The sequence below is a fragment of the Chinchilla lanigera genome, unplaced genomic scaffold (assembly GCF_000276665.1).
Source record: "Chinchilla lanigera isolate Chin_1 unplaced genomic scaffold, ChiLan1.0 scaffold00091, whole genome shotgun sequence".
Lineage (NCBI taxonomy): Eukaryota > Metazoa > Chordata > Mammalia > Rodentia > Chinchillidae > Chinchilla > Chinchilla lanigera.
This window is the reverse complement of record NW_004955492.1, coordinates 3,761,090-3,777,790: the sequence shown is the minus strand read 5'-3', so window position 1 is coordinate 3,777,790 and position 16,701 is coordinate 3,761,090. Positions and strand designations below refer to the sequence as shown.

The window sequence follows — 16,701 nt, the reverse complement described above, 5'->3', positions numbered from 1 at the left end:
TGCTGTCTTACAGAACAAATCCTTTCTTTTTACTTTTCCCCAAATTATCTTGAATTTATGTCTTCATATGCACTTTGTAATTTGTTTTATGTTTCAAGAAAATCTTATTGGTTTGGTTGGGTTTGCACTGAATCTATAGTTTAGAGAATCAGGACTTTTTACAGTATATTGAGGCTTTTATCTATTGAGTTGGTGTAGCTTTCTGTAGTTTTTACAATAATGCTCTTACACAGTTTAATTAAATTTCCTTGTCATTTTATAGGTTTCTCTTCCTGCTGCAGATGGGCTCCTCCCCAACTGGATATTGTTGCTACGTGAGAAAGCTATTGCTACTGGTGTTCGATATCTCCTCCCACCAAACTCCATTCATTTATACTTCTGGTCATTTCTCAGCTGATGCACTTGGGTGTCCACCCATCCTCCTGTCTTAGAACAGAATGTGTTCTAAAGGACAATTTGTTAAATTTTTGAAATGACTAATGATGTTGATTCCTGTATCATGAACTTGAGCCTGTGTCCTGCATCCTGAAGTGCAAAGCACAAGAAACCACGCTCTTGTGCATAGACCACAGTCACTGATGACGCAGGATTTTCTTCACATTGGCCCTTCTCTTCGAATGGTAAGAACAAAAACGAGCACAAAGAGAAATCTCCTCTAGTTGACTTTAGTTAGTGGGGTTTTAGAGGGACTTTCTGTTTTTGTTGTTCCAGTGCTGGGAATGAACCCAACGCTTCACACATGCTGGACAAGTGCTCCACCAGTGAGCTACACCTCCAGCTATGCAGGTTTTAATATGAAAAGTTCATGTCTTTGAATAGATTTCTTCTAAAGACCTGGAGGAAAAGCTCAGTGCTGTGTACAAAGGCATTCACTAAAAAAGCAGCAGGGAGAGCAGTGAAGCACAGGTTCACCCAAGGTCAAGGCACAGGGAATACTTGGGAGGTGGTGATGAGGCTCTGGATGGCAGGAGGAGCTTTAGGACAAAGGTGCTCCCCTTACAACACTTGCTGCACCTTGTCGCCCTGTCCCTCCTCCCCTCTCTGTGTCCTCCCACTTCCTACCCAGGGCATTCTAAGTGTGGTCAGCAATGCCTTACTGAGAATCATCTACACCTTCCCACTCTTACTGAACACAGCACATACCTCCGATGGGTAACAGTTCCAAGTAAACTCTGAGTAGGCAAGAGAGACTTCATTTCCTGTAAGTAGAAGGGCACTGCAGAAGCAAGAATGCGAGGAACCTTTAAGAAGTATTTATGCTTAAATAAACCCACCAGAATGGTGCAGAAATCAAGCCAACAAAACAGGCAATAATCTTGGCTGGGCATAGTGGCACACTCCTATAATCCCAGCATCTGGGAGGCTGAGGCAGGGGGATTGTTTAGAGTTTGAGGCTACTCTGGACTACATAGTGAGTTCAAGGCCAGCCTGAATTACATAGTGAGATCCTGTCTCAAAAAATTAAAACAAAACTAAACCCAGGTAATATCTTGCTTGTGTAACATTTTAGTGCTTCTGTTAATATTTTTCAGTGCCCCTTGCCAGATCATTTTATGCATATATACAAATTTGTGAAGCAATGGATTGGTGTCTGACAATGAATGTTTAAGAAATCAGTGAAAGAATATTTAACATTTTCTGCTCTAAGTTTCCCTACACTTGGTTGAAGATGTAAACTCAGTCTAACAAATTACAGTGTATTATAAAGATTAAATGATCTCTTGCCCTGCATTTCCTCTTCTCTGTTCCATCCTACACACACCTCTGCCAGACTAATATTCCAAAAGTGCCAGTTTTTTCATGCTACTTTTCATAAAATAGCTTCCTTGTTTCTCATTGTTTACAGACTAATTTCAAATGCTTTTGCCTGGCATTCAAGGCTCTCTATAATATAGACCCTCCTAAATGTTTCTTTTTACCTTATTTGTTCCATCACTCGCTCTGTGCTCTTGAGCTAGATATTTAAAGTACTCCCCAACCCCAGCAGAGGTCCTGCATCACCTGGTCTCCTGGGCTCTGAAGGCTGGGACTGAATTACCTGCTACTCTCTGAAGTCAGGAGCCATGCCTAATGTTGCTCACCACCTAATCTCACGAACTGAGGGGGACAGTGATTCCCCAGGAGAAAACTGGGCTACTAATACGAGAACTTAGATGGCAAGGCAGCGGAAGTGCACTACGACCGCCTTGGGCCCTCTGGACGTGGGCACTCGGACAGATCGACCCAATATCTGTTCCAAAAATGAAGAGCTGCACAAACTTAGTAACTCTCATTGGGCATTTTCCATGATACCTGACTCTATAAGGGCATATCACATAAATTCAGCTGTCAGGGCTGTCTCCTTCTGCGACACAGAGAATCTTCTTTATTCCTAAGTCCATTTACTCTTATTGCAGTTCCGGCCACTTTTATTTAGATCAGACCTTGCTGGGGAGCCAAGGGTTTGTGAGGTTCCCTTATACAAAGTGTACATAAAGGAAATGTGTGCTCCATAACATAACTTTTTATCTTAGACTGCAGAAATTTAACTGCAGTATTACCCAAAATGATGCAAAATCAACAAAAACAACACAGTCTATAATGAATTACAGAAAATACATTTTAACTCGCTCTTTCCCCCACTTAAAAGTGACTTTTCTTTAACTGTCATTATCTGTTTGTGAAAAGACACAGTCCAACAGTATTTTTCAACACTCAGGCTACAATCCTGTTGCCATGAATTAAGGTCACAGAATTTGCCTGGGACATCAGTGGCTAACTCTCGTTCTGAGGCAGTCACCCCCAGGTCACTTTGCTTCCACAGGTCTTTGGTGCCATCCTCCACACTCATCTGTTCTAGTTTGAACTTCTCATTTCTTAGTTGTATAACACAGCAATATTTACAAATCCCTCTTGACTATAAACTCTCAAGAGTCAGGGCCTTCTTATTTTGGTTTGGCCGGGGCTTGGCATTTTGTGTAATGTATGGGATGAGGTTAAAAACTTTGCATTAAAGAATGGTACCACTCAACCCTCAGTCCATGATTTGTAAAGCTCTGGTCCATGATATGTACAGTGGTTCAATACATCTTGTAACATTTCCTGTAACAAAGGCAATAAGCGCTTCTCTCAATAGGCTAAATTCTAAGGAAAGAATGAAGGGTTAAGGCAGCTGGTTTGTTTGTACCCATTATGTGACATACACCGGTTTAGGTATTTTAAAATTATACATTTTTGAGGGAAGTTTCACAGTCCTATGAACTCTTACAAACTCAGTGTTTGGGCTTCTTGCTTTGTATAAAATGACTTAAAACAAAAGATAGAGATAAAACAACTTCTCAGTGACAGCCTCTCAGTCAAATGCAGCAGGCCGACTCCAAGATTGCCAAGTCTGTGCTTCCCACTTGTCAGGAAAGGAAAATTGAGCATCACTTAAAGGGCAGTGAAGAAGGAGAATCCAAACTTAAAATGGGACTCCAAGATTTCTTGAGTTTTGGGGAAATACTAGGAAATGTTGAAAATGTCCACTTTCAAGGATATCTTCAAACACTCTTTGGCAGCAATAAAATTGAAAGCTGAAGGACAAAAAGTGACAATAAATGGGTTGCATGGAAACTCTGGCCAGTGAGGACTATTTTAAGATTACTTATTTTTTTGTAAATTGCGAAAAATAATTCCCATTTGTATTGCACGTTATGGTTCAAAAATGCATGGGAAAAATAAATAGTGGGGATGTTTGCTGTCAGTAGGAAATGGAATGCAAGTATAATAAGTCATATATCTAGTCAGTCTTCCTCTAAAAAATTAGCATGCATTTCTGACACTATCTTCCATGTGATATAATGAAGAGTATGCACAGTAAGAAGATGCTTTGCTGTTTAGGGATTTGAAAAGCAAGCCAGCATTAGAGCCACAATTGAAGTTGTGTTAACGAGATAGCCCAGGTTGATACCTAGTTACTGACAATCACACCTCAGAAATAATTCCATCAGCATGTGAAGTACAGATAGGATCACAGACAAAACCTCAAAAGGGACTCTAAGAGAAAATACCATTTTACAAAGTTTCTCTTTCTGTCAGAAGGCAGACCAAGAGGAAGTTTGTCTTCCCACCACGAATTCCCCAGAGAGCTGAGCTTCTGGCTAGAAGGTCTTACTGTGGTTCCATGCACAGCCAGCATCCTCTTCTCTGAACCTCTTGCCTCTTCCATGGATTATTTCAGAGATTAAGAAGCCAATTTCAAGACTGCCATGGGTCTCAGGACAACGAAACAGATTGGCAGAGGCACAAAACAACCTCCTGGTGGCCAAGAGGGTATGTAGACATTTGTTGTTGCCTGCATTTCTCAGAGCTGTTTTTTAGCCAGTTACTTGTATAAAATAACACGCTGATGACTTTGTACACTAAATACTGCTATTGTTATCGCTCTTAAATTTTTATGTTTCTGTTCTGTATGAAAGCAGATATAGAGTACTGGATATGTTACAGGAAGCTGAGTTAGATAGAAATATTATAGGCAGTCAGACAGGGCCAGACCCTCAAAGCAGCCAACATGAAAGACAAGATACCTGTGGGCCAGACCTCAAGACAAAAGGACTAAACAAATGCACCGACATACCTCCGTAGGTGTGAACATCAGGGATTGATATTCTAAATAAGTAACAGCCACCTTCAAAAAGCCAAAAAGAGTCACTAGCCCAACCCTCACAGAAAAAGCCCCTGTTCTGTATTCATGCCCGCTTGCTACATGAGTCGCTTCCCCATTTGATCCCAGTTCAATTTTACCTGAACTATTATACTTGTAATCTTATCGGCTGACCACCGTTTTGTCCCACCTCATGCCCACCTTGTAATTCCCATTTTCCCCTTATCTTGGACCCGCCTCACCTCGGGGTTTTGCTCTATAAAGTCCCCGCGAGGGGCGGGGTCCTAGGCAACCCACTCGGGCCCCCTTCTGTCCCTCTCTTGGACAGAAGCTTTCTTTCCCTCAATAAATATATTCTGCTCTTAACCTCCGTTGTTCCTAAAATTCATTCTTTGATTTTAGAGAACACAAACTCGTCCCAGATATCGTTCAGGTTAGGAGTTTTTATTTTCCTGTATCAGATACACTTCAGAGATTCATATTAAATGTAAACTACCTGTGACCTTCATATAACGATTGATGATTACATTTAGCTTAAATCCAGCAATATTAATTATAATCTTCATAAACGATCCCAGTCAGTGCTCACTTATGCAAACGGTTTAAAATCCCCTGAAATTAAAGCCTAATTTTTTTTAAAAAAGTCCAGTTAATTCAGCCTTTCTGAGAGACCCAAAGCTTTTTTCTTCCCCCTTAGAGGCCAAATGAGCGTGTGTGGAGTGATCTTCTCTTTCCTTTGTGTAACTCTCACCCTGGAGGTCAGGCAGTAACTAAAGCCAAAGAAACATCAAAATACTGTGCGAAGTATTAGCGTGTGCCATCATGCAGCGGCGAGGTCCGCCTCAAGATTAGGAAACTGTTTAAATATCAGATCGCCGGCAGGCGTCTCGGTCCAGGCCTGTGTGAGGAGCGAACTGGTGTCCCAGCAGAGGGGAGCCGGGAAAGTCGCCCGTGCGCACTGCAGCCGTTTTCCACGGCCACGGGTCGCTTCGGAGTCGTCCCAGGCCGCGTCTCTGGGGCCCTGGTGGGACCCGCCCAGGGGGACGCGCTCGGGGCGCTCCGCAGACACCCGGGACCCCACCCCGCGCCTCAGGAGGAGGTGGGGGCGACGCCAGGCAGGGGCTTTGCTAATTGCCAGAGCAGGAAGTGAGCTCGAGGAAGAAGCGGCGAGACCCGGGAGGAGGGGGAGAAGCAGGGCGCGCCGAGCCGTGCAGGTTCCTCCCGGGCCGTCTGCGCCGCAGGACCTCCCGCCCTGCGTCCCAGCCCCTCCCCGGTCCCGGAGGCCACCGGCTCGGCTCTGGTGCCCGTCTGCCCTCTCCCCGCCCACATGGCTTCCCCCGACGACCCTCTGCGCTCAGGTAAAGTGACTCGGCGCCGCGCCCTTACCTGGAGCGGGGTCGGCGGGCCGGGAGCCAGTGGGGCGCGCGCGGCTGCGGCGGGGCGCTTGGGTTCGAATCTCGGCGGCTCCCAAGGGCCCCTCAGGACACCCGGACCCCACGCCAGACTCGGGCCGCGCGGGGACTGAGGCGGTGTCCCCCCACCCCGGGGCCACCCTGCGAGCGCCTACAGACCCCGCGGTGCGCTCGCCCCCAGGACCCCGCGCGCCGCCGCTTTGTTCCGGGCGCGGGATGCCAGGTTGAAACAAGTCGCGCCAACCTCCGGCAGAGAAGAGCGCATTTCATTTTCTCGTGCTCTCGCTGGTTTCTAGCTTTCATGCCTCTGTCTTCTCTTCTTCCTCGTTCCACTTTTGTCAATGTTGAGTCCCCCAGAGCTTTTTCATAAATTAGGATCCACAGAACCCAAAGGCCGATCCCACCCGTGGAATCCCCACCTGTGGAGGCCTTTGATTAGAATGTCCTCTGGTGTTGTCCTTATTGTAAAATAGTGTGCATTCTTACCTGAGGCCAGTATCTAGGTTTTTTCTTTCATCTCTCACCTGGATTTTAAATCCTTTTTAGAATTCACCTTCTAGGAATTCTTACTCCCATAACCTAGGTGCAAACTCTGTGAATGTTTGTGGAATACACTATAGGACTGAATGACTGATGTGTCCCTCAGGGTGCACCGGGGCTGTGCCTGGTTTTGTTGAGGTTGGACTTGCTGGGGAAGAGTCGCCCTGAACGAGATGCAGCTATTCAGATAGACATGTTCCCACTATCCCAACACTAATTTGTGGCTTGAAAACCTAGGAGACAGAATGTGTCTAGAAGTGGTCAGAAGATTAAACCCAACAGCTACCTTGGCATTATGATGTGCTAGTCTGGGGGGTAGGGTGGGAGTTGAGATTTCAAAAAATATTTAAATTCTTCAAGTGGGGAAAGGTAAACGTTTTGTGAACTGGAGGTAGAAAATAAATTGCCTGGATGTACCTCCATAACTTTTGTTTGGAAATCCGAAGGGGAAGTACAGGAGGAGATCCTCCTGGCTCCCTCCCACCTCTACCCTGCATCCATTTCTGCTGAGAACCTAATTGACAAGGTGTGGAGGGATGTTTGGACTAGAGTTCAGTAATAGTAGTCTCAGATCTCATTGAAACGGGTCTTAAGAAAGATTCTCTCAATGAGAATACAAATGAACTCTGCTTGTCCCGGCCCCTCCCCCACCATCAGCAGCATCAGAGAAGATGGGGGCTGGGAACCCACTCAGCAGTGATCTCAGTGGTAAAAAGCCTCTGTGAATCATCAAGGGATTCAGGGGTGTAAGGAGGTCACCAGGGGAGCTAGTGTGGTCTTAGGTGACTAGTAGCACTACCAGGAACCCCCTGGTATGTGAAATGTGGAATTCCAGGCACCTTCAGTCTGCATGGCCCAGCCAGAACAGGTGCCCACAGCCTGGAGCAAAGGGACTTTGGAAGTCCGAGCACAGGTGGAATAGTGCGACAACAGAGTGTGTGACAGGAGAGTATCCTAGGGACACATCTGTCTCCTTGACTTTAGGAGGTAGAAACCAAAGGTGAGCTCTTTGGGAAGAGGTGAGGGGGCCAGAGAGGGGAGGGAGGCCTCCAAAGGTCAAGATCCCGTGTGACCTGGCATCAGCTGTTGAAGACTTCACAGCTTCTAGAAGATGGTCCCAGTGTCCCTTCCCAGTCTGAGGTTCCATCAGTAAATTCGATTCCTCCACCAAAGCACACCCAGTTTCCCCTTCCAAACATTTTATTCCATTTTTGCAACCCACAAGAAACCTACCTCCCTTCCATCTCTGCAATGAAATTGCAGATGGTACTAGTGGGCTGAGGCCAATGGCATTTTCACCTCTCCACCCAGACCTGTTACCACACTCTCGCCTGGTTGCCTAGCTCACTCCCACCTGGTGTTTTCACACTCAGGCTTGCCTGGTGCCAACCCATTTTACAAAAGGTGGTCAGAGTGATCTGTGCAGAACAAGTCAGATCCTGTCATCCTTCTGCTTAGAGCCACTTTCTGACAAATCCTCCGTCCTTGAGTGACTTCCATGCACTGTGTGATGAATCCTGACTGTTCTTTAAACCATTCACCTACTGCCCCCTTTGGCCCCCTGATCTCTGGATGGCAGCCACACAACTTCCTTTCCTTTCCTTGAAAGCCCTCCCGCCCTCCTGTCTCCTGGCCTTTTTGCATAAGTTGCTCCCTCTGCATGGAAGGCCATACCCACACCCCCCCCACATACACACATACAGAGAGAGAGAGAGAGAGAGAGAGAGAGAGGGAGGGAGGGAGGGAGAGAGTTACCTCCCACTTCTCTGAACATCAGCTCAGAGGTGATCCAGCCCCAGCTCCATGCCATACACCCTTACACAGCCCTTCCATTTCTGATACTTGTCACTGTTGTAGGTGTGATTGAATATTTGGGGTGTAAACTCCTTGACAGAGACTGTGTCTTTTTTTTCTCTTAGCTTATCTGTATCACCTATCACAGTACTCAGCATATACTAAGCCCTCGATAAGTACTTATCACTTCCATGAATGAATGAAAGAAATGAAATCTAACCGAATGTGCTTCAAACTATGGGGGAAGGACATTCTTCCCATATTGGCATCTTAAAAATTTACTTATTGAGTTAGGTGTGTTCACTTGAGTTTACCTTGTAAAGTTTTTTTAGGTATATATATTACTGTGGTCATTAAAAATAACTTTTGACATTGAGAAGATTCCCAAGACTTTTGAGGTCACAGGGAAGGAAATGGTTGTGCTGGTAATTATTAAAGGGGCCAGAATTGTCTGTCATGTGTGAGTAAAATCTAGTTCATTTGTGTTTATACAAGGGATGATCAAAAAATACAGAATGTATAAGTTTAAAAATTATTATAGTAAAAGACATACTATCATTAATCCACCTCAAAATATTTCCCCTTGCTTTGAACACACTTATCCCATCATTCTTGCCACTTTCTGAGGCAGTTCTGCAAGTCCTCTTGTGAGTATTTTTTACAAGGGGTGATGGAAAATACAGTGAATGCTGCTTCCAAGTGCCATCCAGCAGAAAGGAAAGCTTGTGAAAACATTACGTTGTGTTCTCATCCATTTTTTTTTTTTTCTTTTTTTTTTTTGTTTTTTTTCCGGTACCGGGAACCGAACTCACGACCTTGAGCTTGCCAGGCAGGCGCTTTTGCCGCTGAGCTAAATCCCCAGCCCCTTCTCATCCATTTTATTCACCAGCTCACACTGTGCAATTTCTGGCTCTTCTGCGAAATCAAAATGACAGTGAAAGGTAAACATTTTGAATCTATTCAGGACTTCCAGGCAGTCATCATGGTGCAACTAAAGACACTTCCAGAACTGCTTCAGAAAGGGTCAAGAATGATGGGATAAGTGCGTTTGAAGTGAGGGAGATTGATGGCAATGGGTTTCACTGTAATATTTTTAAATAAAGTAAACATTCACTGTATATTTTGACCACACTTCTTAGATATAGTAAAGATAGAGCAAACCAGGAGGCTCTAAAGGTCCAGGTTGAGGAAAGGGACACTTGGAAGGTTGGCAAAGGGGACACTTACTGCTTGGTGGCAGGGAGCCCAGCCACATAGCTCTCCCTTGTTCAGGGGTCCCTTTTGCCCTGTGCAGCATGGCTGTTCCCTAGGAGCCCTAGCCTTGGTCACCAGTCCATCATGGCCCCTTTGCACCCATCACTGGCCCTTCATAATCTTCCTATGGGCAGCTATGGGTCTGAGGTGGCAGCACCCCGGGAGGGAACAGCACCCAGGGGTACAGGGTGAGCCTCTTCCAGGACCATCTGTATGTCCAGAGCTGCACCAGTTCTTTTTCCAAAGCCATCAGAGATGGTGGGAACACTGTGATCTTCCCTTCCTTCCTTTTTCCCTCTCCTTCCCCTCCCTCTGGGTTTTCCCTTCATTTCCTCCCTGCCTTATAATAATGCCTCGCTTACTCAGTTTTCTTCTCTCTACTGGAATTGTGTCTGAATCTCCTCTCAAGTCCCTTTGTCTCCTCTCCTCTCTTCCCTGCTCCTCCTCATTCTGATTCTTGTTACTGGGCTGATGAGGCTGCTGTCCACAGAAGCTGATGCAGGACTCCACTTGGGCGTTCAGCCTTGTGACCAAGGGAGAAGGAGGAGGTTGTCACTGCCACCAAGGCAGTCTTTCTCTGTGCACTGTGAGGGTTTTTGTGATCCCAGCGTGGTTCAGGGCACCAGGGCTTTTTTTTTTATAACCAGTGATGAAGACAGCTAGGGGCAAAAGAGAGCTATGGTTTAAAAAGAAGAAAAACTTTAACTCTGAAATCACAAGTTCAAAGAGTTGTCTTTAATTCTTCATTAGAAAGCACAAAGGGCTCCACTCTTTTGGCTCACGGGGCTTGGGAAAGCTGGAAGCGCTGCACCTCTCCTTTGTTTTCTCTGAAAGGACATCATTGGAGAAGGTGTTTGAACTTCCTCAGAGAAACTGCTTCTCAGAACTACAGCCCCTCTCTAATGTGACAAATAAAGGGAGATGTGTGTATGTGATGGCTGCTCCGGGCAGGGTGCTGCTGTTCTTTCTGCAGAGGCTGCAGCATGGGTGTGTGGTCCCCGTGCGCCTGACTGGGCATGTGTGGAGATTTGGGTATCTGGGCTGAGGATGAGCAGCTCAGGTTGTGGATTTCGAGTTGACTCTGGAGTGATGAAGGCTTTGCTGGGGTGGGGGTGGAGGTCAGGGTGGTGTGAATGTCTTCTCCATTTGGGAAGAGCATGGACGGGGTCAGAAGGGAGACATTTAGGGCTTGGATTATGTCCTGCTGTCCAAAATATGTTGAAATTCTAACTCCTAGGACCTGAGAATGTGACCTTTTTTGGAAATAGAGGGTTTTTTTTTTCCCCCTGAGGTAATCAAACTAGAGGTCTTTAAAGTGGATTCTAACTAGCATGACTGGTGTCTTTATAAAAAGAGGAAATCCGAACACAGTGACACCCTTCTCCCCCAGGAGGGTCTGTCAGGTGATCAGTGCCTGAGCCACTTCTATTTTTTTTCTTTTTTTTTCTTTTTTTTTTTTTTTGAGTCAAGGTCTCACTGTGTATTTCAAGCTGGCCTGGACTCACTATGTAGCCCAGCCTGGCCTCAAACTCATGGCGATCCTCTTGCCTCTCCTCCCAAGTGCTGGAATTACAGGTGTGTGCCACCACGCCGGGCTATGAGCTACTTCGAAAAGCTGATGATCCTGGAAAGTTGGCAGCCTGTGAAGCCAGAAAGTCTCTGATATAAAGTCTGGCTCTTCCACGTAAGTGTGGGCACTCCATGTGCAGACAGGGGTACTTAGTGCCTTTCTCAGGGATATTGTAAGGCTTGGCAGATATGCATTCACACCACAACCACCAACGCAGAAGATTCCCGAGATCCCAAAAGATGTGGGGTTTCTCCTCACCAGCAAGCAAGCTCTTCAGGGAACCCCAACCTGGGATCTTCTGATTCAGCTTAATTCGGACACTACCTAGAGATAGTGGCAGATCCCACAGATGCCATCATTAAGCCCCAGTTATTTTACCTGTGCTTCTGATTGAGGGGTTTGTGGGGTCCTCACAAACCCCTCTTTGGGTTCCATTAATTTGCTCAGGTGGCTCAGAACTCAGAGAAACATGTACGTCTACCAGCTTATTATAAAGGATATTGCAGAGATGCCTGGCATAAGAAGAGATGCAAAGCTCCCGGCCCTCTCTGGGAGCCTCCTGGTCAGCTGTCTAGAGGGTTTCAGGATCCTGTCCTTTGGTTTCTGCCCCAGCGTATTAGGGACCGAACCTGGGCCTTTGCCCTGAGCTTCATCTCAAGCCCTTTATTTATTTGCCTGTTTATCGTGAGACAAGGTCTCATTGACTCACTAAAATTGCCTAGATTGGGCTTGAATTTGTGATCCCAGAGTGCTAGGATTGCAGGCTTGTGCCATTCACCCAACTTCCCTTGTGTTCTTGTGGAGGGTTTATTTCAGGGGCTCAGTTGAAGTATGGGCAATGTATAGGGAAGTCATCGGCTAATAAGGGTCTGATGCCAATAGGCCAGGTGGGGCCCTAGCAAGGGTATCTGTCCAGATTCTTCCTGGCCCTTCTGGGCAGTGTTCCTTCCTTCTGGGTATGTGGCAGGATCCCCTCTGAAATGGCGTTGGGGGTCTTATGACCTACTTTCAGACAAGGTGGGTTGAAGAATTTCTTGATCATCAGCTCCAAGGTGGACAGGCCAGGAAAGTTAAGAGTTCCTGTGGTTGCCTTAGGGAGGGAGCTGTGGGTTGGGAATTCAGAAGAAACCAAAATACCAGTGTCAACAGAGACAGTACCCAGTGCAGCACAGGGCAGACCCAGGGAAGGGCGGGCTTTGGTACTGCTTATGGTTGCCAGTTGCCGTGCTGCAGACGCTCAGCCAGGGATGCTTCCACCTGTGTGGTCCCTACTGGTCACTTGGACTTTGACATGAGTGATGAGGTGGAAGCTGTCTTTTGCCACACCTAATATAAGTTAGGGATCTGCAGTCTACAGAAACCAAATGACTGTGTAGCCTGCCCAGTCTGCTCTCACCAGGTCCTGCTGCATCAGCTCACCAGATCTCTCTGTGTCGGGGGACACCGCAGAAGATGCTCATGAGAGTGAAGCATCTGCCTCACTGCGTGACAGAGATGCCACCAATCAGTTGCCAGAGAATATGGGCTGATCTGACCATGTCTAGAGTCACCGATCTGGAAGAGTCAGAGAAGCCTTGGGAGGGAAACTTGGCCACAGAGTGGATGACAACCAGGAGCAGGGAATGTCCCCCGTCCCTGGGATCATGTATGCCCATTTTTTATCTTTCTTTTTAAAAAATTTTATTGATATATATTTGCAATACATAATAATTTATTTTGGGGAATTGGTACACATATATATCATAACTTGATCATGTTTTATCCTCTTTATTTATATTGTGGGTTTCCTCATAGAAGCAAAACCATGCTATTATTTAGCCTTTTGTGTCTTAATTTAATTTGCTTAACTCTATGGTCTCGAGATCTATCCATTTTTCTATAAATCACTGAACTCATTCTTCTCTGTAGCTGTATAATATTCCATTATGTATGTATATCACATTTTCTTTTTTTAGTATATGTGCTGCCGAAGCGAGCACAACATTTTCTTTATCTACTTGTTTGAGCATGCGGGTGTTCCATAGTTTAGCTATTGTGACTTGTGCTGCTATAAACATAGGTACACATGTCACTACAGTAAGATTTTTTTTTAACTTTTGGGAAGATATCCAGTGGAAGTATAGGCCCCTTGGCACCCCATGTCCCCTCTGATACTATAGCCTTACCTGGGAGCTCAGCCTACTGTTACCTGGGAATTGTAAAATAAACATTTTAGACCTTTAAGTAATTTTATTTTACACTTACTAGCATTGTAAACAAGCAACTATAAGGCCTCTAGTAAGACTTTAGGAAAACTTTTTACCTCTAGATCACTCTCAGATAACTGCCAGGAGCCTTACCCCAAATAACTTACCTTTGTCCCAGAAGAATCTGGGTCTGTGAGAATAAAAGTAGTTCAGCTTGAGCTGAAAGAGCTGTCAGAATTGGGCATGATGGCCCAAGCTTGTAACACAGGAGGTTGAGGCAAGAGGATCTCAATTTCGAGCCTAGTCTCAAAATAAAAAAATGACAAAAGGCAGTGGATGTAGCTCAGTGCAAAGGCCCCGGGTTCAGTCCCCACTACCCACCCCCAATTTGCTGGAGAAGAAGCTGGATCAGACATAGCTTGTGGGCTGCTGCAGTAGCTGGGTCAGTCATCTTGACAGTAACACACAAATACTCAGTCCAGAAACTGTTGTATGGCAAAGCCCAGTACCAGCAGAACCTTTGCAGTGGGAAGAAGAAAAGACCTGGACATGAATGCCTCTAGTATGGTTTATACACACAGCGCCTTTCCTGAGCCCATCCTCACCCCACTGCTGCACTTGAGAAAGCAAAGTTCCGGATTTTTCCTGTCTCGCACTTCTTAGGTTCTCTTTACTTCCAGAGATGTCAGACTTTGGTGGGGCCTTTGGGCCCCAGTCCTGTTGTCATCTCTTCATCTGCCTGCCATCCTCCTAGCCCCCCAGGTGTGCCAGTGACAGCACAGCAGCTGGGTCACAGCCAGAGATAGTAGATCAGCCACCCGGGTTTCCACACTTGGCTGGACTAGAATCACCAATGACCATTGACCAAGTGCAGCAGCCAGAGACTTAGCACGGCCCTGGGCTGGTCCAAGGTCAGAGGCTTGTCCAGGGTCACAGCAGTAGTCTTGTTCAAGGCCAGCCTAGACTGTCTGTGGTGTGCCTGTGAGGACCCAGGCCTCCTCCACCTGTGCCCAGTGTTTCATCCTGTTCCTGTCCTGATTGCTCCTCACTGCTGTGTTTGGTTTGGCTCCTCCTTTTTCAGCTATCTCTTCCATTTTCTTCCCTTCTTAGGCCTTTTTCTTTTTCTCCCTCTCTTACTCCATTTCCTGCAGGAAGCAACCCTGACTTGCTATCACACCCGCAGGGGTGTTAACAGTGTCTGCATAGGATGCTGCAGGGGTGTTCACAATCTCCCACCCCAGGAACCCCTTCACAACCTGGTTCTCTGCAATCCCATAGCGATGGCACCTGTTAAAACCCCACAATGTGGAATGCTAACATTTTAAAGTGTTAGCATTCAGCTGCACTTCAGTGAACATGGAATGTTTGAGAAGAGGCTATGAGAGGAGAAAGGAGAGGGGCTTGAGACTCCTTGGCCATGTAATCTGTGAAAAAAGATCCCTCCTTGGGCCAGGGATATAGCTCAGCGGCATAAGCTCCTGCCTAGCAAGCCCAAGGTCCTGAGTTTGATTCCTGGTACCATAAAAAAAAAAAAAAAAAATCCCTTCTTGGTGGTGGCTTCTACCAGCCCTGCCTGAGTGGACCAGCATGTGAGAAGCCTGGGAAGGAAAAACTAGAAAACCAAATGCAGTCTGTCTGGCCGCGAGGATGTGCTTGACGCATGTTCTCTCTCCTCTCTCAGCCTTTTTCTGAGCTGTGCTCTCTGCCTTGAATGCTCCAGGGGCTGTCCCCTGGCTAAAGTCAGTCATCCTTTGGGACACAGGTGTCTGCTGCCACGTGGGCTGTTCTCTGCTCACTCCCTGTCCCTGCGGTGTCCACCCTTCCTGTGGGTTCCTACATGGTCCTGCATTGCCAGCAAGGTAGCACGCAGTGCTCTGTTACTTGCACATCCAGAGTTCTGCACACTCAGGGTGCTATTAGCAACACACTCTCTTATTTTCTTTGCCAATTTAAGTGTGAGTCTGAGTCTGTAGTTGTGTTAGTCACTTTTCTGTTGCTGTAACAAACTATCTGAGAAAATGCCAGGACCAGGCCATAGTTCCCCCTCGTGGGAGGGCACTGGCAAAAGCTCTCTCCACTTGTGCCCACTGTCTTTAGTGACTAAAGGCTGTCATAAAAAAGAGATGCTGATTTCATGCAGCTTCTCCTTCTGACACTGTCAACACCCTGTGGCAGAGAAGGATGCAAAGCCCATTCTTAGCAGGGGAACATCCAGGAAAAGAGACACAAATTACTGCCTCAATAAATTGTCCCATGGTGCTCATCTGGATCCACAAAAGGCATTGACTCGACTTAGGGCCTAGTCGACAGTGGGTGCTTAATGAAGGTGTGCATAAAAAGTGAACGTTAAGTGTTGGGAGCCGCTGGAGTTGGTTGTTGGTCATGTGTCTGAGGGTGGGACAGATCCAGAGTACCTCAGGCAGTCAAGTTACCTCAGTATTGAAAAAAGTATCCTGCTTGGACAATTACAGTCTTAGTCTTAGTCTTTGTCTTAGTCACTAGGCAACATTATCTCTCATGATACTACTTTGCAAGTGTATAAAATAAACGCCCCTACTGTTGGAGTCAGTCCTGTTGCTCATCAGGCAAGAGGTAACTCCACCTGACCCCGGCTAGCGTCTCTTGTCTTTATTTTCCAAATCCTTTTGCCATTTTCTCCCGGGGACCACGGAGAGACCACCAACTCCCACAGTTAAGTCTTGGCTGTTTCAGTGTGTACACTGAACAAATCTGGAAGATTCTACTCAAATAGCTTTAGTTATTGAGATGGTTTCCCGGCAGATGTCTTGTAAAACACCTGGGAGAAAGGGAGCTTTTTCTAGTGTGTACAAATTCATATGATCTAATGATGGTACTGACAGAGGCCTGTAGCTTTTTCTGTATTTTCTCATCCAGTTCCTTAAATAGAATAAGTTGATCAAGTATAAGATGGAAAAAATATTGAGAAATCAAGGTCACTAGTGTGAATATTCACATGAAGCACGTTAAGAAACATTTTTAGCTGGGCGTGGTGGCGTAGCCTGTAATCCCAGCACTCGGGAGGCTGAGGCAGGAGGATCGTTGTGAGTTCAAGACCAGCCTGGGCTACAAAGTGAGCTCATGGCCAGCGTGACCTGCACAGTGAGAACCTGTCTCAAAAAGAGAAAAAAAAAAAAAAAATTAAAAAAAAATTTTTTATTTTAAAGAGAAAAAATAGAACTAAATTTCAAAACGAAGTAGTAAGAGGGTAGCAATAGTTAATACATTGCATATTGTAATCTTTAGTTACTCAGAGTACAAGATATTGGCATTTAATTGTCCAAACAATATTAGCACAAACCT

General features: G+C 46.0%; 1 protein-coding gene across 3 annotated transcripts in view; it reads left to right on the top strand.

Moving 5' to 3' along the window:
- The first annotated feature begins 284 nt into the window (after nt 1-284).
- The window catches only part of Edaradd (EDAR-associated death domain), a 67,688-nt gene continuing 51,271 nt past the window's right edge, over nt 285-16,701 (top strand). Inside the window, exons 1-2 of one of the 3 annotated variants that reach the window (XM_005404939.2) lie at nt 285-620; nt 4,202-4,293. In XM_005404939.2, the coding sequence (XP_005404996.1) occupies nt 4,230-4,293 (64 nt within the window). In that variant the 5' untranslated portion in view covers nt 285-620; nt 4,202-4,229. Of the gene's footprint in view, nt 621-4,201; nt 4,294-5,511; nt 5,983-12,482; nt 12,840-16,701 lie in introns of those variants that run through there. The other 2 variants (XM_005404940.2, XM_005404937.2) reach the window with 2 other exon arrangements.